The sequence below is a fragment of the Mustela nigripes genome, chromosome 4 (assembly GCF_022355385.1).
Source record: "Mustela nigripes isolate SB6536 chromosome 4, MUSNIG.SB6536, whole genome shotgun sequence".
Lineage (NCBI taxonomy): Eukaryota > Metazoa > Chordata > Mammalia > Carnivora > Mustelidae > Mustela > Mustela nigripes.
In genome coordinates this window covers 101857959-101885182 of record NC_081560.1, presented here as the reverse complement: position 1 = coordinate 101885182, position 27224 = coordinate 101857959, and the positions used below count along the sequence as shown (strand labels likewise).

The 27224-nt window shown below is 38.2% G+C and overlaps 1 protein-coding gene across 4 annotated transcripts in view; it reads left to right on the top strand.

Annotated features, from left to right (window-relative positions):
* Positions 1-27224, top strand: part of HECW1 (HECT, C2 and WW domain containing E3 ubiquitin protein ligase 1) — a 455383-nt gene that overhangs the window by 247565 nt on the left and 180594 nt on the right. For all 4 annotated transcript variants that reach the window (XM_059397215.1, XM_059397212.1, XM_059397213.1 and 1 more), the window contains one exon: positions 7010-7104. In XM_059397215.1, coding sequence (XP_059253198.1) covers positions 7010-7104 — 95 coding nt within the window. The remainder of the gene's footprint in view (positions 1-7009; positions 7105-27224) is intronic.

Genomic DNA, 27224 nt, shown 5'->3' with positions numbered 1-27224 from the left:
TCTTGAATTCCACATTTGAGTGATAATGGTATTTGTCTTTCTCTGGTTGACTTATTTCACTTAGCATAATACCCTCTAGTTCCATCCAAATTATTGCAAATGGAAAGATTTCATTCTTTTTATGGCTGAATAAATTCCCATTGTATATGTATACCATAACTTCTTTATTCATTCAACTGATGGATATTGGGTTGCTTCCATAATTTGGCTATTGTAAACAACACTGCTATGAACATATGGGTGCATGTGTCTCTTTGAATTAGTGCTTTTTAAATTCTTTGAGTAAATACTCAGTAGTGAAATTTCTGCATTGCATGGTGCTTCTATTTTTAACTTTTTGAGGAATCTCCATACTCTTTTTCTACAGTGACTGTACCCCTTTCCATCCCTGCAAATAGTGCATGAGGGTTCCTTTTTTTCCACATCCTTGCCAACACTTGTTGTTTCTTGTGTTGTTGATCTTACTCATTCTGACCAGTGGGAGATGATATCTCATTGCAGTTCTTTTTTTTAACTTAAAAAAAAAGTTGTTGTTGTTTTTTAAAGATTTTATTTATTTGACAGACAGAGATCACAAGTAGGCAGAGAGGTAGGCAGAGAGAGGAGGAAGCAGGCTCTCCACTGAGCAGAGAGCCTGATGCAGGGCTCAATCCCAGGATCCTGAGATCATGACCTGAGCCGAAGGCAGAGGCTTTAACCCACTGATCCACTCAGGGGCCCCCCAAAAAAAGTTTTAAAAATTTTATTTTTCCTTTATTTATTTGAGAGAGAGAGCATGAGAAGCGGGGAGGGTCAGAGGGAGAAGCAGACTCCCTGCTGAGCATAGAGCCTGATGCGGGACTCCATCCCAGGGCTCCAGGATCATGACCTGAGCAAAAGGCAGTCGCTTAACCAACTGAGCCACTCAGGCACCCCTCATTGTAGTTTTGATTTGTATTTCCCTGGTGGTAAGTGATGATGAACATCTTTTCATATATCTGTTGGCCATTTGGATATCTTCTTTGGAGAAATATCTATTCATGTCTTCTGCCCAGTTTTTAATGGATTCTTTGTTTTGGGGTATTGAGTTTTATTAGTTCTGTATATATTTTGGATACTAACCTTTTATCTGATAGGTCATTTGGAAATATATTCTCCCATTCTGTAGATTGCCTTTTGCTTTTGTTGATTGTTTCCTTTACTGTGTAGAAGCTTTTTATTTTGATGAAGTCCCGATAGTTTATATTTAGTTTTATTTCTCTCACCTCAGAAGGCATATCTACAAAAACGTTGCTGTGGCTGATGTCATAGAAGTTACTGTCTGTGTTCTCTTTAGGTTTTGTTGTTATTTCAGGTATCACATTTACATCTTTAATCCATTTTGAATTCATGTGTGTATGGTGTAAGAAAGTGATCCAGTTTCTTTCTTTGCATGTTACTGTCCAGTTTTCCCAATACAATTTGTTGAAGAAACAGTCTTTTTTCCATTGGGTATTCTTTCCTACTTTGTTGAAGATTAATTGACCATATGGTTGTGGGTTCATTTCTGGGTTTCCTATTTTGTTCCATTGAACTGTGTGCCTATTTTTGCACCAGTGCCATACCATTTTGATTACCATGTCAGACTTTCAGACTTGAAGTCTGAAACTGTGCTTTCTCCAGCTTTGCTTTTTTCTTTTCTTTTTTTAAGATTGTTTTGGCTAGTAAGGGATTTTTGTGGTTTCATACATATTTTAGAATTTTTTGCTCTAGTTCTGACAAATGCTGTTTGTGTTTTGATATGGATTGTATTAGATGTGTGGATTGCTTTTGGTAATATATACATTTTAATAATATTCTTCCAATCCATGAGCACGAAATGTCTTTCCATTTCTTTGTGTACCCTCAATTTCTCCCATCAATTTTTTTTTAATTTAAATTTTGTTAGTTAACATACAGAGCAATATTGGTTTCTGGGGTGGACTTCAGTGATCCATCATATATATACAATACCCAGTGCCTATCACAATTGCCCTCCACCACCCATCTACCCATCCCCACCCAACTCCCTCCATCAACCCTCGATTCATTCTCTATCATTAATAGTCACTTATGGCTTGTTTCCCTTTCTTTTTTTTCTTCCTTTCTCTGTTCCCACATGGTCATCTGTTTTCTTTCTTAAATTCCACATTTAAGAAAGAGTGAGATCATACAGTATTTGTCTTTCTGACTTATTTCACTTAGCATAATGTAGGCTCCATCCGTGTCATTGCAAATGGCAAGATTTCATTCTTTTTGATGGCTGAATAATATTCGTGTGTGTGTGTGTGTGTGTGTGTGTGTGTGTGTGTGTGTGTGTGTACACCACATCTTCTTTATCCATTCATCAGCCAATGAACATTTGGGCTTTTTCCATAGTTTGGCTGTTGTTGATAATGCTGCTATAAACATCAAGGTACATGTACCCCTTCAGATCTGTATTTTCACATCCTTTGGGTAAATACCTAGTAGTGGAATTGCTGGATTGTATGGCAGCTCTATTTTTAACTTCTAGAGGAACCTCCATATTGTTTTCCAGAATGGCTGCACCAGTTTGCATTCCCACCAACAGTGTAAGAGGATTCCCCTTTCTCTGCATCCTCACCAACACCTCTTGTTTCTTGTGTTGTTAATTTTAGCCATTTGACAGGTATGAGGTGGTATCACACCATTGCTTTGATTTGCATTTCCCTCATGATGAGTGAGATTGAGCATCTTTTCATGTGTCTGTTGGCCATCTGGATGTCTTCTTAAAAAAATGTCTATTCATGTCTTCTTCCCATTTCTTAACTGGATTTTTTTTGGGGGGGGTTTCATTTCATATAAATCTTTATAGATTTTGGAAACTAACCCTTTATAAGATATGTCACTTGCAAATATCTTCTCCCGTTTCCCTTTTAGTTTTGTTGATAAGCTTTTTAGTTCATTTTTGCTTTCGTTTCCCTTGCCTCTGATGATGGGTCTAATAAGAAGTTGCTATGGCCTAAGTCAAAAAAGTGGCTGCCTGTGTTCTTCTCTAGGATTTTGATGGTTTTCTATCTTATATTTAAGTCTCTAATCCATTTTCAATTTATTTTTGTATATGGTGTTAGAAAGTGGTCCAGTTTCATCCTTCTGCATGTTGCTCTCCAGTGTTCCCAAAACCATTTTATTGAAGAGTGTCTTCCCTCCCCCCGCCCCACTGGTTATTTTTTTTCCTGCTTTGTCAAAGATTAGTTGACCATGTAGTTGTGGGTCCATCCCTGGTTTTTCTATTCTGTTCCACTGATCTGTGTGTCTGGTTTTGTGCCAGTATCATACTGTCTTGGTGAGTATAGCTTTGTAATAAAGCTTGAAGTCCAGAATCATGGTGTGTCCAGTTTTGCTTTTCTTTTTCAGGATTGCTTTGACTACTCAGGGTCTTTTGTGGTTCCATACAAATTTTAGGATTCTTTGTTCTAGCTCTATGAAAAATGCTGGTGGTATTTTGATAGGGATTGCATTAAATGTGTTGATTGCTTTGGGTAGTATAGACATTTTAACAATGTTTGTTCTTCCAATCCATGAGCATCAAATGCTTTTCCACTTCTTTGTGTTGTGTTCTATTTCTTCCTTAAGTATTCTGTAGTTTTCAGAGTGCAGATCTTTTACCTTTTTAGTTAGATTTATTTGTAGGTATCTTATGCGTTTTGGTGCAATTATAAATGGGATCAATTCCTTGATTTCTCTTTCTGCTGCTTCATTATTGGAGTATAGAAGTGCAATAAATTTCTTAATTGATCATATATCCTGCAACTTTGCTGAATTCATATATTAGTTCTAGCATTTGGGGGGGTGGATTTTTTCAGGTTTTCTACATAGAGTACTGTTGTCTGCAAGTAGTGAAATTTGACTTCTCCCTTGCCAGTTTTGTTGCCTTTATATCTTTTTGTTGTCTGATCACTGAGGCTAAGACTTCCAGTACTGCATTAAATAGTTATGGTGAGAGTGGACATCTCTGTTTTATTCCTGACTGTAGAGGAAAAGCTCTCAGTTTTTCCCCTTTGAAGGTCATATTAGCCCTGGGTCTTTCACATATCACTATGATGTTGAAGTATGTTGCATTTATCCCTACGTTGTTGGTTTCTTTGTTTTTATCTAGAATGGATACTGTATTTTGTCAAATGCTTTTTTTGAGAGGATCATATGGCTCTTATCTACCTTGACCTTTCTTACTTAAAGACATTGGAATAATCTTATTCATAAGGAAAGCTAGTAATGCCTGTTTAGAAATGCCTGTTACGTAAAATTTCCTTCCACCCAGCTGTGCTTGAGCTGAAGCCACTGGCCCCATCAAGCTGATGTCATGGCACCTACAAGAAGAGGAACTTAAATTGCACCAGCTCAGTGAGGTTGCCTAGCTATATAGGCTCACTGCTTTATTCAGTGTTCCCTCCTAATCCCTAACCTACAGGCTGGAGCAGGACTGGGTCTGGACGTGTATACCTAACAATGTGCAGATAACTGTGAGGTGCCTTGAAGAATACAGAACTGGGTTGTAAGATTGTCCACCAAGAGCTTAAAAGGCAATCAACAGTAATGCAAAATCACTGCAAGAAAAGAATGACAGGAGGGAAATGGAAAGTATTGGTGTATCTAAAAGAGCATATCCACTAAAAAGTGAGCACCCAAGTGTCATCCAGGTGGTGGGAAGTCTTGACAAGTACAGTTCAATGGATAAAAAAGTAAATACAATGGCTAATTAAATTTGATGAGGGGTGCCTGGGTGGCTCAGAGAGTTAAGCCTCTGCCTTCGGCTCAGGTTGTGATCTCAGGGTCTTGGAATCAAGCCCCGCATCAGGCTCTCTGCTCAGCGGGGAGCCTGCTTCCCCTTCTCTCTCTCTGCCTGCCTGCTTGTGATCTCTCTCTTAAAAAAAATAAAAAAGACCTCTGCCTTCGGCTTGGGTTGTGATTCCAGGGTCCTGGGATTGAGCCCCGCATTGAGCCCCACATCAGGCTCTTTGCTCAGCAGGGAGTCTGCTTCCTCCTCTCTCTGCCTGCCTCTCTGCCTGCTTGTGATCTATGTCTGTCAAATAAATAAATAAATGAAATCTTTAAAGAAAAAAAAGATTTGATGAAAAAATGCTTAATCTCACTACTAATCAAATACATGAAATAAAGATGAAATACTACTTAAACTTATACTTAATTGATAATACTTAATATTAACAAGGGCTACATTTCCTGATGAAAGTATAAAGTGCTTTTTGAGAAGCATTTTGCCCACAAGGAAGGGGAATCCTTAAAATATTCACATCTTCTACGGAATAATATTGCAGTACTCATATCTTCTGTGTCAAGAACCAATTGTGCTTTTAACTTGTGCTTGAACTCTGTAAATAAAAAAATGAAAGTATAAAAAAATAAAGAAAAAGTAAGCAAGCTTTCTATATTGTAAAATTTACAGATAACAGAAATCCCAAATAACAGTGGAAAACAACAGAAATGTTTTCTGCAAGGGAGGCTCCAAAATATAGTGCTTTAGCTGGACATTACCATTCAAAATAAAATAGAGATTTTTGTATTAAGGAGGAAAGGGAGAATGGATGTTGGAAAGATAACCAGCAAGTTTTGCTCCGTTATACTAGGGAACAAACTTGAACTTCAACATAATTTTCAAAAAGTCATTCATTTTTAGGGAAGAGCCCAAATTTTCAAAATTACATGAATACTACAATTACAAATCAAGTCAATGATTCCGTAAAACAATGAATGTCACCAACAAAGATTTGATAGTTGAACCTATCTGTTTAATGTTAACTTTTTAAAATGCAGTATTATTACATTATTATTTTACTACATTACATATAGTATTAAGCTTATACTCCCAGATATGCATAAAAACACTCATAGAAGTTTTTTTATACTTTTCACTGTCCATATTTTCCATAATGAGCATATCTAAAATGCAAGCTAAGAAAATTATAGACATTTTTTTTTTTTGAAACATTGAGTCTGATGACAGATTCCCAGACTTGAGAAACAGGATCTCAAATTTGGGATTTCTCATGTTGTTCCAAACAAAATTAAGTAAGGGGCTAAGACATAGCCTGGCAAATTTTTCAAATTTAAAAGAAAAATCCTACAAACAGTAAATTGGGAAAAGCAAGTCACCTTCAAATAAACTAGACCCAGGTTGGCCACAGATTTTGTCTTTAGTTATCATGCATTATTTGCACTCTAAGAACTTTATTTGCTTATCCAATACTTTATGAAGTAGGTACTGTTGTTAGTTCTATTTATTTTACAGGAAGCATGGAGTAAGGGAGGTCATGGACTTGCTTCTTGTCTCACAGATTGTCAGGAATGGAGCCAAAAGGCAAACCCAGTGTGGACCCCCATGGCCATATCTTTCCTACTTACATAGAAAGGACTTTGAAGAAAAACAAATTGTGATGCAAATAAGTTATCATTAATGAGTATCACAGTTTAGAAAATATGCCTCCATCCATGTATCTCAGTAACTTCTCAAAGTCGTCCTCCAAGTTGCTAAGATAGTAATCACAATGAATTCAATAACCAAAAATTACAGAACAGCCTGGTGGTAGGCATCACACCAGCTAGAATCTCAGAAGTAAAGGTTTATTACAAATAACTTTTTTTTTTTAAATAAATGGTTGCTGTTTTAGTCCACTGTTTCTTCTTTTAAGATTTTATGTATTTATTTGACAGAGAGAGAGATCACAAGTAGGCAGAGAGAGAGGGGGGAAGCAGGCTCCCCGCTGAGCAGAGAGCCCAATGCAGGATTGGATGAATGCAGAGAAGTTGAAATAATGGATTTCACTTGGGTACAAAGAGAAATTTTTGAGGACACATTTTTAGGGAGATGTCAGACCTGTCCACAGAGCCACATGTCGAATAAGCATCAGCAGATGAGAACTGCTTGGCTCATGGGAGGAATTACGGGTCATTTTCTGGGGGTGTCCTTCTGGAAATGGTTATCTCTTCTGGATCATACCCTAGTTCTCAGTACCATTTGATTTCTATTTTTCAGCTGAAACTAAGATCTGCTTCAAATACTACCACGGTGTGAGTGGAGCCCTGCGAGCCACCACCCCCAGTGTCACAGTCAAAAACTCCGCAGCTCCTGTAAGTCCCATTTCTTCCTCTTTGGTCAGAGCTAATCTTGGTGCTTCTTTGCTTTCTCCCACTTCGTGTGTGTGTGTATGTTTATATACACATATGGGCATATGGATTATATATATATATAGATATATATATATAGATAGATAGATAAATAGATAGATAGATTATAAGTAGACAGAATAGTGAGGAGGAAGGAGAGCCAAAGGCAAACTTATTAAAATCATACCACTTTTTGTTTGTGAAATGTTAAGCTTTAGTAGTGAGATGTTTGCAATAGATTCATGCTTCACAAGTGTGAGGAACAAGTGTTTCTCTGGTGTGCATTTTTAAAAATTCCTTGGTTTTTAAGGATTTATATTTCCATATGTTTTAATTTCTTTTTAAGCTTATAAAGAAATTTATGGAATAGAAATTTATAATCTCAGACTGATTTGGTTCATAAAATTATAAAATGGTAGGCCTAGAAGAGACTAGAATCACTGGTCATTTTTTCCTTTATATGAATGAGGAAACTGTCCGATATGCCTAAGTAATGGACCTAAGCTCACAGCTGCAGACCAGAGATTTAAGTCACGTCTTTTGTTTGTTGTCCTCTGGTTTTGCTCAGTACTCCAGTAACAAATGCTGCCTTTTCCTAAATTACAGTCTAGTTTGCATCTTTCTGGTGCTGCTGACCTTTGTTCTTAATGCATCTGATTAGCTGAAATTTACCTTCAGGTGGCATTTCATGTCCTTTTCACATAAGATAAAGATTAGTCAGTGGGAGAGGCTGACCAAAAACCAGTGAGGGCTTTGTCAGGGTGGCGTGTAAGTAAAAAAGATTTGGTTTCCCCTATGTAAAAAGAGAACCTGGGTAGCTCAGTCCGTTAGGCATTGAACTCTTGATTTTAGCTCAGGTCTTGATCTCAGGGTTGTGAGTTCAAGCCCCACACTTGGCTCCAGTGAGTAAACTTAAAGTGAAGTATGAATGATTTGGAAAGACCTTTACCCCTAAAAGACATGGTTTTGCTGTTTCCTAAGTCAGTCCTTCAAGGTGTGGAAAATGAGTGACTTGAGTCCATGGTGGTATAACCAAGGTAGGCAGGGCTTGGGACCACAGGCTGGGCTGCCTCAATCCAGATAATTGGTGCAGAACTGGATGCTGGCTGGAGAGGGCGTCCCAGGGCTCCCTGTCGGATGACATACAGCAGGCAGCAGGAGAGGGGAGAGAGAGGGACCATCTATACTTCTCACTGGTTATACCATTTTCTCCTACACTAGCCAGACAGATTGGAAGGTGATGTCTGTCATTTTACTGGATAGGACAGGAATGAAAGTGTTTTGGGGAAGTATTCCCAGAATGCCAGATACCCCCCATGGTGGGCCCAACATGTGGGAAAGTATCAAAAAGAGGGTGCCTGGAAAGGCCAAAGAGGCTTTGATGGAAGTGGCCAGTTGTTCAGTCAGGAGGGTCAGCTAAATGGAGTCGGCCAAGCTGGAGCTGGTACTGAACTGACCATAGGCGAGGCGGACAAAGCATGGAGGCCCTGAGCACACAGCAGATAAGGAAGAAAAGAGCCCGGAAGTGGAGGCAACTGACACAGGAAAAGCCTTCCGGGCACAGGCACAGCATGTCACACAATGAGGCAGCTTCTCTGCAGGCACACTGACTTCTCAGCCAGAAGGGGCTTTGCTCAATGATGGACGAGCCTTTTTGGTTCAAGGCTGAAATGAGTGGTGCCGTGAGGGAGCTTGGGCAGCCCTGGAATCTTTAGGATTGCTTTTTGGAGAAGGCTCTCTGGAACATGTGGCTTCTCTGAACTCAGCCTCCTGGGGACTCCAGATGTCATCTGCTTCTCAGACCAATACAAGACATGTGATTACAGGAATGCAGGTGTACAGTTTAAGCCTAAAAGAAAACAAGGTGCCAGCTCCCTGGAAACTGCCAGAATTGCACAGTGGACAGGCTTTACCAAGTGGGATAAACTCTCAACAAACAGGCTTTCCAGGGGCTGCTGACGAGAAACAGGCTGAGGAGAGAAACAGCTTCAGCCTATTATTTGACAAAAAGTAGAGGAGACAGCATTGAATCTGAGTCAGCCTTGACCTCATCTTGGTTACTCCTCTTGTGTTACCATTGCTTATACTCAGACATCTTGAAATGTGTTGACATGTTGCCGTCATCCTGATGATTATCTCCATAATGATTTTCTCACATAAATCAGTAGACACTTGGGTCGACAACTTTTGTTTCTCTTTTAATCCCCACGCACGTGAGCCTCAGATCATAAGGCCAAATGAAGCCGGGAACAGAGTCGTCTACCCACTGCCATGTTGGAGTCATTTGCAGAGGGAGCATGCATTTTCCTGGAGACAGTATTTTAATATGCATTTGGGTTTTATAATAGTTAAACTACTGGCTCTTACAGCATGGTGCACTCTTCAGAGGAGTTTCACTTGCCTAATTTTAGTTGGTTCACAGCACATCTGTGAGATAGGCAGGAAGTACCATTTTGGTTACAGGACCATTTGGCTATCTGGTGATGGAGCTGAAACAAATCTCAGTTTTGTTTCTGAAATAATCTAGCGGCATCTGGTCTAAGGACTTATGCAAACTTTTTCTAAGGGGAAATGCTATTCAAGTTTTCCAAAATCAATTTGCCAATAAACTCTGAGTACCCATTTTCCAATGATGGCTTCCATTTTCCATCCAAAGATGGCTGCCAATAGCCATTATGTCTTGTCCCAAGGATCGATGAGTTAGTTTGTGGCAATAATCTAAAAGTATAATTTTTTGTAAAGGGGGAAAAGATGCCAAATGCCCTGTTAGTATATAACCAGCACTTCAATATTTTGAGCACAGCAGGTTCTCAGTATGTTTTAGTTCCTTTTCTCATTTTCTCATTCCATCTTATCCTTTGCCTTTGTCCTATTGACAGTCATTGAGGTCCCAGTCGGGGGTGGGGAAAGATGTCACCTATCCTTATCTTTCCAAGGCTCTCATCTGTTTATTATTCTTAATTGTGTATCAGAAAATATGATGAGTAAGGGGTATGGGAGTAAATGAAATACAAATCCCAGCATTGAGAACTCATGGTTATTCTGTTGTGAATTATAAATACTCTTTGAAGTGTCTGGTGCTGGGCTGTGAAAACCCATTGGGCTGGTGTAAGCCATGAGGCAGTGCCTGCAGCAACTGGGAAGGCCTTGGGAGGAGGTGGTGTGTGGGCACTGTGGAAGGGAGTTACGAGGCCCTGGAGGAAGGTAAGGCATTGGCAGAAGGATGGCAAGTGCAGAGGTGTGGGGCTGTGACAGAGAAGGAGACCTACATTGTGTTAGAGCTAAACAATATACGAATTACTTAATTTTTTTGCCATATATCACCCCGTACTTTGTTTTTCATACTGTTTGCATCTTATTGGGAGCACTTAACATGTATTTTATATTTTACTTATATTTTCTGTAGAAAATCATGTTTAAAATAAGCTCTTTCTCTCAGTATTTTTGCTTCCTTTTCCTGTGCATTACAGTCCCTCTTATAAGCCTCGTGGTATTTTTTTTTCCTCTCCCTATTCATACATTGAAGGACAGAAATCTCCCCAGTTTGCCAAAAGACCCCTGGTCTTCATCAAGATTTTAATTTATAGAAATCTCATCAGAATTTTGTTATTCTGGATTTTTTTTAATCCCTAACTCACATTGCTATTTTCGGTAAATTGTCCTCTGCTCAGCACACTGTGAATTTTCCAGCTTTCCCTTCAGGTCCATGCTTCCACACAGGTTTTCATTCATCTTCCCTTCCCTTTTTGTGGACCAAGCGGCATCCTCCAGTGGGATCTACTAGTGGGCTCGGGAGAGAGCTCTCCATCCACCTGCTGGGTTCTCTACGGGGCATGAGATTCAGATGCAACATGTCCCTGTTCTCAGTGTATGCTCTGCACATCTGCTTTCCAGGTCCCTGAGGAGCCTTCACTGCACATGCAGTGGAGGACCACCATGTGCTCCCTCATCCCCAAACGTGACAAGGCCCGGGGACTGTAGCCTCTGGATACAGAAAATAGGCGGTTGGTGGAGACATATCTGTGGCAGGATGGGGAAACAGGGTCCAGGGAGTGTGGAAGGGCCACCGCAGAAAGGGGTCAGCTGGGGATGTTCGTTCCTGCTGTATCTGGGGCCTGCTGTAGCTGGTTCCCCAGATTTCCATTTAGACAGGAGTATATTCCTCCTCAGTCTTCATCAAGATTTTAATTTATAGAAATCTCATCAGAATTTTGTTATTCTGGATTGTTTTTAATCCCTAACTCACATTGCTATTTTCTGGCTACCTATTAGTATCTTCTGGCCTTCTCAGTGAGAAATTGGAAGTGAACATATCCATTTCTGCTCCTTCTTCTACCACTTTGATCCAGTGTCTCTGCAGCCAAGCTTTCAGTAATAATTGAACAGCAGAAAGTTCAAAGCAAAGTTTTCTGCCAGAACTCGAGATATCTTTCTGTCAGTTCATGTTCACACATTCATTTGCTTTGTCAGACCACCCAGCAGAGGTAGAGTTCACATTCTCCTATTTCAAAACAAAACAAAACTGAATAGGCCATTTGTCTAGAAATGTGGGCTATTATTACTTTAAAGTAAGATCAGGTTCATGGGGTACCCAGGTGGCTCAGTCAGTTAAGTGGCTGACTCTTGGTTTTGTCTGAGGTCATAATCTCAGGGTCCTGAGATCGAGCCCCCATCAGGCTCCAAACTCTGGAACCTGGATATGTGGAGTCTGCTTGTCCCTCTCCTTGACCCTTCCCCAGTGCCCCTCTCCCCACTGATGCTCTCTCTGTCTCTCTAGAATAAAATCTTTAATAAAATAAAATAAGATCAGGTTAAGATTTTCTTTGCAGTCTGGGTCTCCTGCAATGGCCACTGAACTAATAGTTGAAAATAGCCCCAAACTCCAAGTCATTAAACTTTTTTCTAGTAATATTTGTCTTGGGAGTTTTAAAGCAGATTTTTCAGAAAAAAATATTTTAAATCATTAAAAATAACTATAGAATAGCTACCTTAAAGTTACAAACCTCCTGGAAAACACTCTGGCCAAATTAGTTGCTAAATTAACTCACAGGCAAGTGACTGATGGGAGCAACTATCAAACAGAATTGTTAGACATGAACCGATCATTTGATCAGCTTCATTAAAGAGGGTGAAATGATCTTGTGGTTTATTATTGGGAGAGATGAAGTGGCAAGACTAGTTGCTGAATGAATGGAGTCCTTCTTGGTAAGCATCCATGGCAATGTATCATCAGTTTGGGGGTGAAGGTCTCCCAGTTTACCAAAGGGTCCCCTTCATCCTGTGTGTCCACAGGGAGTCTCAGCTTCAGCCCCAGTCTGTCATGAAGTAGTCCCAAAATTAAAGGAGGAGTAAGAGTTCATCCCTCTTGTTAAGTGGGAGGGACGGCACCGCGATGCTGGAGTGACCTTAGCATTGGATCCACGAGAGACCCGGCACAGGCAGCCTTGAGCAGATCTTGGGATAGCAGCACTTCCCAAAGGGCTTCTTTTTCATAATTTTAGTTCTTTATGTGAGTTGTGCTGTGTAAAGAATTGCCTCTACACAGTGGAAGAAGGACTTGAGGAAAGTTCGGAGCCCTTTTTTTTAAATCATAAGAAAACTGGGTCTTGTAAAGTTTTCGTCAGAATTGAGCCTTTTGCGATCTCCCTAGACTTGTGCCCTACAATCATATCCCTCAGTCTGCCCTCTTTTCCCATTCTGATTCTAGAAACCTGGCCCCATGACATTTTGGGAAGGTGACATGATGTTTATTTTATAATTGGATGTGGAATTTATAATAGCCATAGGAGTCATTTGTGAATTAATTCTGTTTTGTCTGTTTTCTTACTAACACATCCATAATTCATTTTTGTAGCTTGTCACCAGTACCTATCGAACCAGGCATTAGAAAAGAACTTCATCAAAAATCCTATGTTGACATGAAATTCTGAGGCTTAGTCCCTAATATTCTGAAAATCAGATTCTTAATGCAATAATCTCAGGTACGCTAGAAGGGCAATAAGTCTGATGTGATTAGACTGTACATTATTCTAATTTTTCATTTCTTTCCTTTATATCTATACCTCTTAGCCTTTCTTTCAGAGAGAACTTAAGAAAATGTTTTGATTTGTAGAAGCCATAAACCAAATGCTACAAATAAAACACAACAAATGTAAACTTGAATGCTCCTCCTAAAACTTCTTGCATGATTTATTTACATGCAAAGGATCTGTCTTATCCATTTACCAGCAAGCTATAGGATGATTTTATAAGGGGGTATTTTACAAGATCTCCTGACTGTTGTGACTTTAAAGTCTGTCTCCATTTCACAAAGTCTAGGGTGCACTGGGAAAGGGGTTTCTCAGAGGAATAGGGAGAATTTGGTGGTTAGTGGTTTTTGTTGTTGTTGTTGTTAACCTTTTCATCCCCTGAACCAATTTTATGGTTATTGACATAACATACCATTTCTTGTATTTGAGAATCTGTAGCCAAGTTTTGTCTCACTCCTAACCTGGCAAATTGTTTTATGGTGCTCAGAGCTTCTTGCCTCTAATCCTCTTTCCGCAGAAACCACTCCCACCTCCTCAGATGCAACCCTCCCCAATATATGCAGCACTCTGGTTCCCCCACCTTGGAGTTTTGCTGAGAACATAGTTATTTTGTACACCTTTGTGTAGCCTACTGCTTCCATAATTCATTCATGCAGTTATTTCTTTATTAGTGAGCTCTTCTGTGTTGACCACTAGTCATCCAAAACTGAACAGAATAAATGCCCATCCTCTTGAAGCTATGTGCCTGGGATGAGGTTGAGTAGTGTGGAAACAGACAAGAAAACAAGCAATAACAAAGGACTATTCTAAGTGCTGTGGGAATGGACACATAGGGCACTTTGGGAGGACCAAAGATGAGCATGCCCAGAACATGATGGAAGGCTTTCTAAGTGGAACAGACCAAATCACGGCCAGGATTTGATCGAGCCCTTTATTTTTATTTTTTTTCTATACTGTTTTGCCCATGTGTAGGGGCATGTTATTCATATGCATATCTTCAGTCCCTTGAGGTTTTGATTAGACTAAAGCAGGGGAACATTTAGACATTTGTATTTTGGCTAACACATCAGATGGATTCATTCTTGTCAAACAGAAGTAAGAGGAAAGGAAATCACAACCACACCAAACATCCTCTTCTAGAGAATTTATGCAGGTCCTGCCCACAGTCATACTTCTTAAAAAGGTACCCTGAAAGTTTGGATTCCATTGTGGCCCAACATTAAGAAATTTGTTCTATTTCAGTGGAAGAGGTTCAGAGCTTATTTTAAAGTGGAATTTTGGGGTCTTGAGTCTGGAGGTGTTTCCTGATAAGGTTCTTCTACCAGCTTTGTTTTGGCATTGGGGTGGTTTACATCCTTCATTCCTGGGTTGTAAGAAGCAAGTGCCAAATAACATTCTCTGCATTTTTCCATAGAAACCACATTTGAAAATACTAGACACATATCACTCATGGGAAGTGGAGATCCTCTCTGTGTTTGTAAGAGCCGTGTTCTTACACTGGAGTTGGGATGTCTGTGAAGCTCTGATATTATATGGATGTGTTCATGCATGTCCTAGGGGAGGATCCCAGGCATTCATCAGATTCTGAACAGGGTTCATCGTCCCAAAAAGCTCATCACTGTTAGAGAAAACACCCCTATCACTCTTTGCTGATATGGAGACCTAATTTGTCAGGATTTGTACTGTTAAAAGTCCACCTTTGCCTTTATTGGAGTAAACACCCTAGTCTTTGGCAACCCTACGTAAAGCCAAGAATGTTTTTAATGAAAGGAAACAGGTAGTAAATACCTAGATAAGGCACACAAATCTAGAAAAGAGATGAATCTAGACATGAATGTACCCCATGAGCCTGATATAGGAGGACATCAAAATTAAATGAAGGCCTCTTAAACAGAAATCTTCTTGTTTTTCTTTTGCAGTAGGATACAAATGTTGATGTCCAGGGATTAGAGGCAGGGAGCTTGGCACAGAGTAGACAAACTAAAAAGTATTTATTCTTCCTAAAACAAAGCAAAATGAATTCATAGGTGAGGTCTTTCAAATGATTGAGGTATAAGTAAGTCAGATACAGTTTAAACATTCTAGAGCAAAAAGAAAGAAAAAAACTTCTAAATAATTTTCCTTACCCACCATAACACTGAAACCAGAACTGTCAAAAAGAGCACTAAATAGAAAACTATAGGTCAGTCTTATTGATGAATATAAATATAAAATCCTTAAGTTAAATATTGGCAAATAGATTTCAAAAGTATTATTAAAATAAAGAATTATACCCAAGTTATAAATTTGCCTCATTATTATTATACTATGTGAACAGAAAACCACATCATCTTTTCTATAGATACAAAAAAATCATCTGACATTTCTTTCTCTTAGTGATGCTTGTACTTTCAGAACAATGCTAAGTAATAGTGGTATTACTAGAGGTATTAATAGCGCTCTTTGTCTTGTTCTCAACTTTAATGAAACCATTTCTAGTGGTTCCCCAGAAAACATAGGCAAGAAATGAAGATTCAATGTTGGAAAGAGAAACGAAATTATCATCACTTATAAATGACTTGACTGTATTATGTAAAATAATTGATTGAGACTCTTAGAAACAATAAATTATCTCTAATATATAAGAATTAATAGCTCCACTATAAGCAAAGAAAAGCCAATCAGAAAACATAATGGAAAAAAAGGTTTTCATTTTAGATTAACCAAAAAAAATAATAAAATATCTCAGTAAGAAATGTGCAAGACCATGATCTCAAAGAGTTATCTGCACTCAAATGTTCACCACATCATTATTCACAATAGCCAAGATATGGAAGCAACCTAATTGTCTATCAATAGATGAATGGATGAAGATTTTATGAGATAGACAGATAGATAGATGAATATTGTTAAGACATGAGAAAAAGAAAATCCTGCCATTTGTGAGAACATAGATGGACCTCAAAGACATCATGCTAGAAAAATGAGCCAGAAAAGAAAGACAAATACTATATGATTTCATATGTGGGATCTAAAAAGGCTGAACTCACATGATGTTATATGTCAATTATATCTCAGTGAAAGTAGAAAAAATGTGCATGACCAATTTATTTTTTATTTTTTTAAAGACTGTATTTATTTATTTGAGATAGAGCAAGAGAGAGTGAGAGAGAGAGCATGAGTGTGGGTGGGAAGAGGCAGAGGGAGAGAGAGAAGCAGGCTGTCCACTGAGTAGAGAGCCCAATGCGGGACTCGACCCCAGGGTGACCTGACCTGAAGGCAGACACTTAACCAACTGAGCCACTCAGGCACTCCTGTACAAGACCAATTTAATGAAAAATTTAGAACTAATGAAGGATAATAGAATATTTAAATATATGCAAAGATGAACTGTATTTTTGTTTCAGAAGCAGCATTTAACCTATATAAATTCCCTGTAAATTAATTTAAAATTCAACACAACTGCAATTAAAGTATAAATAAGATGGTTTTGATAGCAAAGTAACCCTAGCTTCATCAGACCCAATATGTGAGAAAAATTATAATGGTTTTGGGAAATGAAAATAATAAGGAAAGACTAGCCTGCCAGAAATTAAAAGGGCTATGAAGCTATAATAATTAAAATTGTTAATGAAGAAAGAGACTAATAGAACAATGGAAGAGAAGAGAGTACGAAAATAGACCCCAGGATATTGGGAAACTTAATTAACAGTTAAGGTTATATTTAAAATCAGTGTGGGAAAGAGAGATTTTACCATATTGGTATTATGGCAGCTAAACAAACTATTGAAAAAAAAAATATATATATATGCATCACACCCTCTTATTAATCCTAATTCCTTATGTACAAATGGATAGATATTTTCAATACTTAAAAATTCTAGTTAAAAAAAGGCATGTATAGGGGCACCTGGGTGGCTCAGTGGGTTAAGCCGCTGCCTTCGGCTCAGGTCATGATCTCAGGGTCCTGGGATCGAGTCCCGCATCGGGCTCTCTGCTCAGCAGGGAGTCTGCTTCCTCCTCTCTCTCTCTCTGCCTGCCTCTCTGCCTACTTGTGATCTCTCTCTGTCAAATAAATAAATAAAATCTCTTAAAAAAAAAAGGCATGTATAATTTGAAATCTTGGAGAGGAATAGTTCTTTATAATCAGAACACAAAGCCTAAGACCATAAATGAAAAGTAGCAATAAATTCTATTCAATACATTTAAAAAATCTGAATGGAAAAACATTCTAAAAAGTAAAGAAGTAGAAAACAAAAAGAAGAAACTGATTTAAAAAATCAGGCAAAAAGCTAACTTCTTTAATTTACATAGAACTCATTTATATTGTTTAAAGAAAAGAAACCATTTTAGAAACAGGCAAAGAGCCTGAAGTCCATTTTTAGGGGAAAAAAGTACAATCACCAGTAAGCACATAAAAAGATGCTCCATCAAAACAATGTAAAGACAACCACACTGGGAGAAAATATTTGGAAAAGATTTATCTGACAAGGGACTGTTATGCAAAATATGCAAAGAACTCTTAAAATCAGCAATAAGAAAATGAGCAACCCAATTTATAAATGAGCAAAAGATCTGAAGAGACACCAGACCAAAGAAGATACACAGATGGCAAATATGTACAAGAAAAAATGCTCCATATCATATGTCAAGAGGGAAATGCAAATTAAAACAAGGAGATCAGTACATTCCTCTTAGAGTGCCTAAAATCCAGACAACACTGCCAACAGACAAGGATGTGGAGCAACAGGAATGCTCATTTGCTGGTGGGAGTGCCAAATGATACAGACAGTTTGGAAGACAGTTTGGTAGTCCCATACAAACCCAAACAAACTCTTACTATATGATCCAGTGATCACACTCTGTAGTGTTTATCCAAAAAGTTGAAAATTTAAGTCCATACAAAAACCTACACCCAGATGTTTATAGTAGCTTTCTTCATAATTGCCCAAACTTGGAAGCAATGATGATTTATTTCATTAGGTGCATGGATAAATAAACTATGGTACATCCAGATCATAGAATATTATTATGAGCTATCAAGCTATGGAAAGACATGGAGGAATCTTAAATACATATTGCTAAGTGAAAGGAGCCAATCTGTAAATATTATGTACTGTAGGATTCCAAATATACGACATTCTGGAAAAAGCAAAACCAGAGAGACAGTAAAAAGATGAGTCATTACCAGGGGTTCTGGGAAGGGTAGGTCGAACAGGAAGGGCCCAGCGAATTTTGAGTGCAGTGAAACTATTCCATATGATACTATAATGGTGGATGCATGCATGTTATTATACATTTGTTCAAACCCACAAAATATATAACACGAAGAGTGAGCCCCAGTGTGAACCAGGGACTTTCAGTGAAAATGATGGGGAAGCATGTAGATTTATACATTGCAACAAAGATGGAAGCTGTTGGTGATGGTGGAGGCTATGTATGTGTAGGGGCTGGGAGTTTATGAGACCTCTCTGTACTTTCTGCTTAGGTTTCCTGTTAACCTAAAACTGCTCTTAAAGAAGAATAAAGTCAATTTAAAAAAGAGAGATGCTCCAATTAGAAAGCAAATATAAAACAACATTGTATCTTTGAAATTTGGTAAGAGAATGACTTCGTAAGAAATGATGGTTATAAGATAATGGGGCATCTTTAAACAGCAGGCACAGATGCCTGATCTAAAGGCTACAAGAAATCACTGAATTAGAAGACTACCTAAGAAAATTCACCTAAAACTGAGTGGAAATAAGAAACAAAAATAGAGAAAGAATAAAAAGGATCTAGAGATCAAATCTAGGGACAACAGGATTTTTTAAAAAAGCATTGCCAATGAAATAAAAGATAAAAGACGTTTCTGATCTCAAAATATATAGATATACTTCAGAATAGACATTGAAAATCCCAATCATATTTAAGATATCTGAATTTCATGGTAAAATACATATATATGTTCATGGTAGAAAATTTAGTAAGTGCATAAATAAGAAGGAAAAATGATAACACAGCATGCAGCAGGCCTGTGGAACAATATCTTCAAGAATTTTCAAACTGAAGAATCCTGTAAACAAACAGGAGAAACTTCCAGGATACTTGGAAAAAACAAAACCCAAGAAACTTTGAATGTTCCTCCACAGCACTAAAGATATACAGATGGCATAGAACTCATGATGGCATTAATGGTGGCAAGATGAGTATTTAAAGAAAACATTTTGTTTTCTACTGTCTCAGCTGTCAAAGATATGTGAGGACAAGGGAAGATGGATATTCTCAAGCATATAAGAATATGGAAATTGCCCATACATCAAAGATGCAGTCCCAAGTATGAGGAAATTGTGGTTGAAAGTGAGTAAGGAAACCAATTAGCTATAAAATGATAGGCACAATAATTGTGAGGACACATTATTATTTTATTATTCAAATATATATTGTGTGATTTATTGCATAAATGGGTTGAACAAAAAGTACTTTAAACTTAACAATCAAAAAGGCACTCTTAAAAACTCTCTTTTTAAAGATTTTATTTATTTATTTGAAAGAGAGAGAGTGAGCGTGAAAAGGAGCAGAAGCAGAGGGAGAGGCTGAAGCAGACTCCCTGCTGAGTAGGGGCCCTGATGTGGAACTCGATCCCAGGACCCTGGGATCATGACCTGAGCTGAAGTCAGATGTTTAATCGACTGAGCCATCCAGGCGCCCCTTAAAAACCCTTTAAAACAAACAAGCAAACTCTCAATATCGAGACTTGCCATGGTAAGGAATACTTGCTTAAACCAAATAGTGAGTGTCATTCCTGTTGAGGCCCACAGGGACGCCCGTGGGGCCTTTAGCCACCACAAACCTCTCAAGGGCAGATGTCCACAGTAGGCAGCTTGTACCCATAGATCTGATCTATTAATGTTGAAAATGAAGGTTTGCATGTTGAATCCACTGATGTATGCCTCTATATGTCAATAAGCTTCACTTCTATTCCTGACCACCAAAGAGGACTAACATGGTGACTGTATTAGCGGGCAGGGCTGCCATAACAAAATGCCACAGATGGCATGGTTTAAACAACAGACATTTATTTTCTCTCTTCTAGCTTTCTGAAGGCTAGACATCCTAGAGAAGGTGTTGGCAGGATTGGTTTCTCCCGAAGCCTCTCTTTATGGCTTGCAGATGGCCTCTTCCCTGTGTCCTCCTCACTGGCATTTTCTCTCTGCACATGCATTTCTGGTGTCTCCTCCTCTACTTATAAAGATGCCAGTCTGATTGAATTAAGGATCTGCCCTAAAGACTTCATTTAACCTTAATTACTTCTTTGAAGGCTCTATCACCAAATATAGTTACGTTAGGACTTATGAACATATGAATTTTGTGAGACACAAGTCAGTTTATAACAGAGACCTACTGTTTCCTTGGGCTGACTTGACAAAGTGTACTCTAGCTGTCTGTTGTACAGCGCCTGTGCTCCAGGAGAATTCATACAGCTAGCTCACTATCCACCACTGTTGTACATAATATATATTTTATATATTTATAGAAATACATATTGTCACATAAGTATATAATTATATATTTAATATATATTAAAATGTAAGGATTTCAGTCTGATTTTCTGGGACTCTATAATGAAACAACACAGGAGAAGAATGCTGATCTTAGAGCACCAGTCCTATCTCCTTGGCCATAGAAATACAGATTCAGATGTAGATGTAGATATACATATACATATACATATACATATATATGCATATATATATAATTACATATATGGATTTTTCTTTTTGTATTTACATGAGCTTGATCCTCTTTCCACAATCCATCAAACTAAATATATACTCATACATTACAACACTTAGCCATGAAACACTAGAAGTTTGGTTGTTTTTTTTTAGAAGTTTTTAATATTAAAATTAGGAGACCTTAGTTTTGTATAGTCCCAGGAATTCAGCTAAACAACTGTTAAATCATTCTGAACACCTGTGAACTCAACCAAAAATCTAAGAAAAAGAAAACCTATAACTGTACAAATAGAAAATCAACCACTTTCTCCACCAATGACAGGACAGAAAAACTCACCTTAAAAAAGAGAATAAAAGGCAGTACTGACTGCCAGGGACCTAATCAATATGAATATAAGTAAGATGTTGGAACTAGAGTTCAGAATAATGATTATAAAGATACTAGCTAGACTTGAAAAACTATAGAAGACATTGGAGAATCCCTTTCTGGAGAAAGAAAACTAAAATCTAATCAAGTCTAAATCAAAAGAAGCTATTAATGAGATGTAATAAAAATGGAAACTCTAACTGGTAGGATAAATGAGGCAGAAGAGAGAATTAGTGATACCTAAGACAGAAAGCTGAGAAAAGAACCTGAGAAAAGAGAGAGAAATAACTACTGGATCATGAGGGGAGAATTCAAGAGATAAGTGATACTTTTAAGTGAAACAATATTAAAATAATTGGGATCCCAGAAGAAGAGGAAAGAGAGAGGAGGGCAGAAGGTATACTGGAGCAAATTATAGAAGAGAACTTTCCTAATCTGAGGAAGGAAACAGGCATTCAAAACAAGGAGGCACAGAGAACCCCCTCAAAATCAATAAAAATAGGTCAATACCCCAAAATATAATAGTGAAGTTTGCAAACTTCAGAGACAAAGAGTAAATCCTAAAAGCAAATGGGACAAGAGGTTCAAAACCTACAAGGGTAGAAAATTAGACTGGCAGAGTACCCATCCACAGAGATCTGGCAGGCCAGAAAGGACCGGTATGATATATTCAGGGACTAAATGAGAAAAACATGCAGCTAAGAAAATGTTATCCAGCAAGAATGTCATTCAAAATAGGAGGAGAGATTTTTTAAAAAGAAAAATTCCAGGACAAATAGACACTAAAAGAAATTGTGATCATTAAACCAGTCCTGCAAGAAATATTAAAAGGGATCCTTTAAGCGAAGAGAGAGCCCCAAAGTAACATAGACCGGAAAGGAACAGAGACAATCTACAGAAACAGGTACTTTACAGGCAATTCAGTGGCACTAAATTCCTGTCTTTCAATAGTTACTCTAAATGTAAATGGGCTAAATGCCCAAACAACAGGTATCAGATTGGATGAAAAAGCAAGACCCATCAATGTGCTGTCTGCAAGAGACTCATTTTAGATGCAAAGACACCTCCAGATTGAAAGTGAGGTGGTGGAAAACCATTTATCATGCTAATGAACATCAAAAGAATGCTGGGGTAGCAATCCTTCTATCAATCAAATTAGATTTTATTTTTATTTTATTTTATTTTTTAATTTATTTAGTCAGAGAGAGAGAGCGAGAGCGAGCACAGGCAGACAGAGTGGCAGGCAGAGTCAGAGGGAGAAGCAGGCTCCCCATGGAGCAAGGAGCCCGATGTGGGACTCGATCCCAGGACGCCGGGATCATGACCTGAGCCGAAGGCAGCTGCTTAACCAACTGAGCCACCCAGGCGTCCCTCAAATTAAATTTTAAACCAAAGACTGTAATAAAAGAGGAGGAAGGATACTACGTCATACCTAAAAATTATGTTCAACAAGAAGATCTAACAATTGGAAATATTTATGCCACTAACATAGGAGTAACCAATTATATAAACCAATTAATAACCAAATTAAAGAAACATACTGATAATAAAACAATAATAGTAGGGGACTTTAACACTCTGCAAAGGACAGATCATCTAAGCAGAAGATCAAGGAAACAGGAGCTTTGAATGACACACTGGACAAGATGGACTTCAAGATATATTCAGAGCATTCCATCCTAAAGCAACAGAATACATTATTCTTGATTGCATATGGAACATTCTCCAGAATAGATCACAAATGAGGTCAAAAATCAGTTCTCAACTGATACCAAAAGATTGGGATCATTCCCTGCATATATTTAGACCACAATGGTTTGAAACGAACTCAAACACTAGAGGAAATTTGGAAGGAGCTCAAATACATGGAAATTAAAGAGCATCCTACTAAAGAATGAATGGGTGAACCAGGAAATTTTTAAAAATTTATGGAAACAAATGAAAATGAAAACAGGACAGTTCAGAACCTTTGGGATACAGGAAAAGTGGTCCTAAGAGGGAAGTATGTAGCAATATAATCTTTTCTCAAGAAACAAGAAAGGTCTCAAATATAAACCTAACTTTATACCTAACAGAACTGGAGAAAGAAAAGCAAGTAAAGCCTAAACCAAGCAGGAAAAGAGAATTAATAAAGAATAGAGCAGAAATCAATGAAATAGAAATCAAAAGAACATTAGAAGAGATCAAGGAAACTAGGAGGTGGTTCTTTGAAAGAATTAATAAGATTGATAAACCCCTGACCAGACTTTTCAAAAAGAAAAGAGAGAGGACCCAAATGAAATAAAATCATGAATGAAAGAGAAGAGATCACAACCAACACTGAAGAAATACAAACAATTATAAGAACATATTATGAGCACCTATGTGCCAACAAATTCAGCAATCTGGAAGAAATGGATGCATTCTCAGAAACATAAAAGTAATAAAACTGAAACAGAAATAGAAAACCTGAACAGACCCATAACCAGCAAGGAAACTGAAAGCAGTCATTAAAAATCTCCCAACAAACAAGAGTTCAGGGCCAGATGGCTTCTCAGGGGAATTCTACCAAACATTTAAAGAAGAACTTAATACCTATTCTTCTGAAACTGTTTCAAAAAAAAAAAGGAAGAAAGAAAGAAAGAAAAGAAAAAGAAATGGAAGGAAAACTTCCCAACTCATTCCATGAGGCCAACATTACCTTGATCCCAAAACCAGACAAAGAGCCTCCCCAAAAAAAAGGAGAATTACAGACCAATATCCCTGATGAACAAGGATGCCAAAATCCTCACCAAGATACTAGTCAACAGGATCTAATAGTACATTAAAAGTATTATTGGCTGTGACCAAGTGGGATTTATTCCTGGGCTGCAAGGGTGGCTTAACATCTGCACATCAAAAAAGAAAGGACAAGAACCATATAATCCTCTCAATTGATGCAGAAGAAGCACTTGACAAAATACAGCATCCTTTCTTTTTTTTATTTTATTTATTTTTTTTTAAGATTTTATTTATTTATTTGATAGAGAGAAATCACAAGTAGATGGAGAGGCAGGCAGAGAGAGAGAGAGAGGGAAGCAGGCTCTCCGCCGAGCAGAGAGCCTGATGCGGGACCCGATCCCAGGACCCTGAGATCATGACCTGAGCCAAAGGCAGCGGCTTAAACCACTGAGCCACCCAGGCGCCCCTACAGCATCCTTTCTTGATTAAAACTCTCCACACTGTAGGGATAGAGGGAACATACCTCACTATCATAAAAGCCATTTATGAAAAACCCACAGAGATTATCATTCTCAATGGGGGGAAACTGAGAACTTTTACTGTAAGGTCAGGAATACAACAGGGATGCCCACTCTCACCACTGTTGTTCAACATAGTACTAGAAGTCCTCTTCTCAGCAATCAGACAACAAAAAGAAATAAAAGGTATTTAAATTGGCAAAGCAGAAACCAAACTCTCACTCTTCGCAGATGGCATGATACTTTAAGTGGAAAATCCAGAAACTTTCACCCCCAAATTGCTAGAACTCATACAGGAATTTAGCAAAATGGCAGGAAATAAAATCAATGCACATAACTCAGTTGCATTTCTACAGACTAACAATAAAGACAAAAGAAAGCAAAATTAAGGAGTTGACCCCATTTATAATTGCACCAAAAATCATAAAATAACCTAGAAATAAACCTAACCAAAGAGGCAAAGGATCTGTGCTGAGAAAACTATAGAACACTCATAAAAGAAACTGAGGGAGACACAAAGAAGTGGAAAAACATTCCATGGATTGGAAGAACAAATATTGTTAAAATGTCTTTGCTACTCAGAACAGTCTACAAATTTAATGCAGTCTCTATCAAAATACCATTGATACTTTTCACAGAACTGGAACAAATAATCCTAAAATTTATATGGAACCAGAAAAGACCCCCAAATAGCCAAAGGAATGTTGAAAAAGAAAACTAGAGCTGGTCACATCACAATTCCAGACTTCAAGCTCTATGACAAAGCTGTAATCATCGAGAGAGTATGGTACTGGCACAAAAACAGACCCATAGATCTATGGAACAGAATAGAGAACCAAGAAATGGTTCTCAACTCTATGGTCAACTAATCTTTGACAAGCCAGAAAGAACATCCAATGGAAAAAGGACAGTTTCTTCAATAAATGTTGCTGGGAAATTGAATAGCCACATGAATTTAAGGCACTGTGGCTGAACAGGAAGCCAGGGCCAACCAACACTTGTAGATCTGACTCTTCCCAGATGCTGTCTTATTAGAGTTTCAAAAAGTCAGAATCCGGGCGCCTGGGTGGCTCAGTGGGTTAAGCCGCTGCCTTCGGCTCAGGTCATGATCTCAGGGTCCTGGGATCAAGTCCCACATCGGGCTCTCTGCTCGGCAGGGAGCCTGTTTCCTCCTCCTCTCTCTCTCTGCCTGCCTCTCTACCTACTTGTGATCTCTCTCTGTCAAATAAATAAATAAAATCTTTAAAAAAAAAAAAAAGTCAGAATCCATTCCTTGCATTTTAATGCAGAGAGATAATTACTTTTTGTCCTTTGCAGTTTTTCTGTGTTGCTTTCGACAAAGGTGGCAGAAACCCTAAAATTAATAAAGTCTTCAGGCATGTTGCCGTGGTATCAAGGCCCTTATATGTGTTTCCACCAAAGGGAAGTCATAATTATCAGGCAGCTCTAGGATCTAAAGTGGAGTCTGATCCTCTGGATTTTCTTATACCTCTCCCAGGGCTGTGGATAATTTCTCCTCCCACATTCTTGACTGCAGCCATGTTTTATGAAAAATGGTACTCTGTCTGCATTTCAGAGGAGGTCAGTAGAATCTTAGCATTGATGCTTTGATGTATGTGTGTCTGTGTGTTTCTGTGTGTGTGTGTGTGTGTGTGTGTGTGTGTGTGTGTGTGTGTGCCTGTGTCTGTACATGTGTACATGCACAGGCACACACCTTTTTAAGCTAATAGGAGTAGGAATTTTTATTATTTATACATCCAAATAGATACATTTCTATATAGTCACTAACAGGTTGTTGAGATTTCCTTGTAACTGGAGCCAATTTAATTTTATTGGCCAAGTATACAATATATGTGTATTACACTTTCAGATTTAAAAAAAACTTGCTTAAAATTGCTAACATTAAGTTTTTTTTTTAATCTAGCTATTTGAAATCATTATTCTTTCTCTTTTGAGACTCTTTCTAGCTATGTCTAACTCTTTAGTTTGCCTTTTCTTAAGGACTTAAAGAGCTAATAATATAAGGTGATTTTGTTGGATGAGGGAAAAGGGGACTTCTCAGGAGGAAGTTTATTCAAGAGCAGGAGAATCTGACTTTTCAAAGAGCTACTCTGTAACCTGGAACAATCCTGTGGTTTATGGTGTGCTCCCAGATAACCTGTCTTAGGAAGAGTCTGTATTGTTCTCTCAGACATTCCAATGGTGCATGATGAAGCACTTTGAACTAAAAAGGACATATGGGCAACATACATCCCAGGTATAGAACACAGGGGGCCAATTATTGTTTCTGGGTGTGCATATATGTGTGTGTGTGTGTGTGCTCGAGTCTGTACACATGTACATGTGTGGGCACACACCTTTTTAAGCTAATAGGAGTAGGGAGTAAGAACATCCTGAAGGCAAACAGAGTTGGATTCAAATCCCTGCTCTCTGACCTACCAACTGTATGTCTTTGAAGCTGGGAATAAGATACCCAAACGCAACAGTTGTATGGGCATTTTTTCCTTTACTCATTCATATATTTAGTTCCCACTCTTAAAATATTAAAAACAATAATATAGGGGGAAATATGGAATAAAGAAACAGATAATACCATTTTTTTTAAAAAGATTTTATTTATTTGACAGAGAGAAATCACAAGTAGGCAGGCAGAGAGGCAGGCAGAGAGAGATGAAGGGAAGCAGGCCCCCTGCTGAGCAGAGAGCCTGATGTGGGACTCGATCCCAGGACCCTGAGATCATGACCTGAGCCGAAGGCAGCGGCTTAACCCACA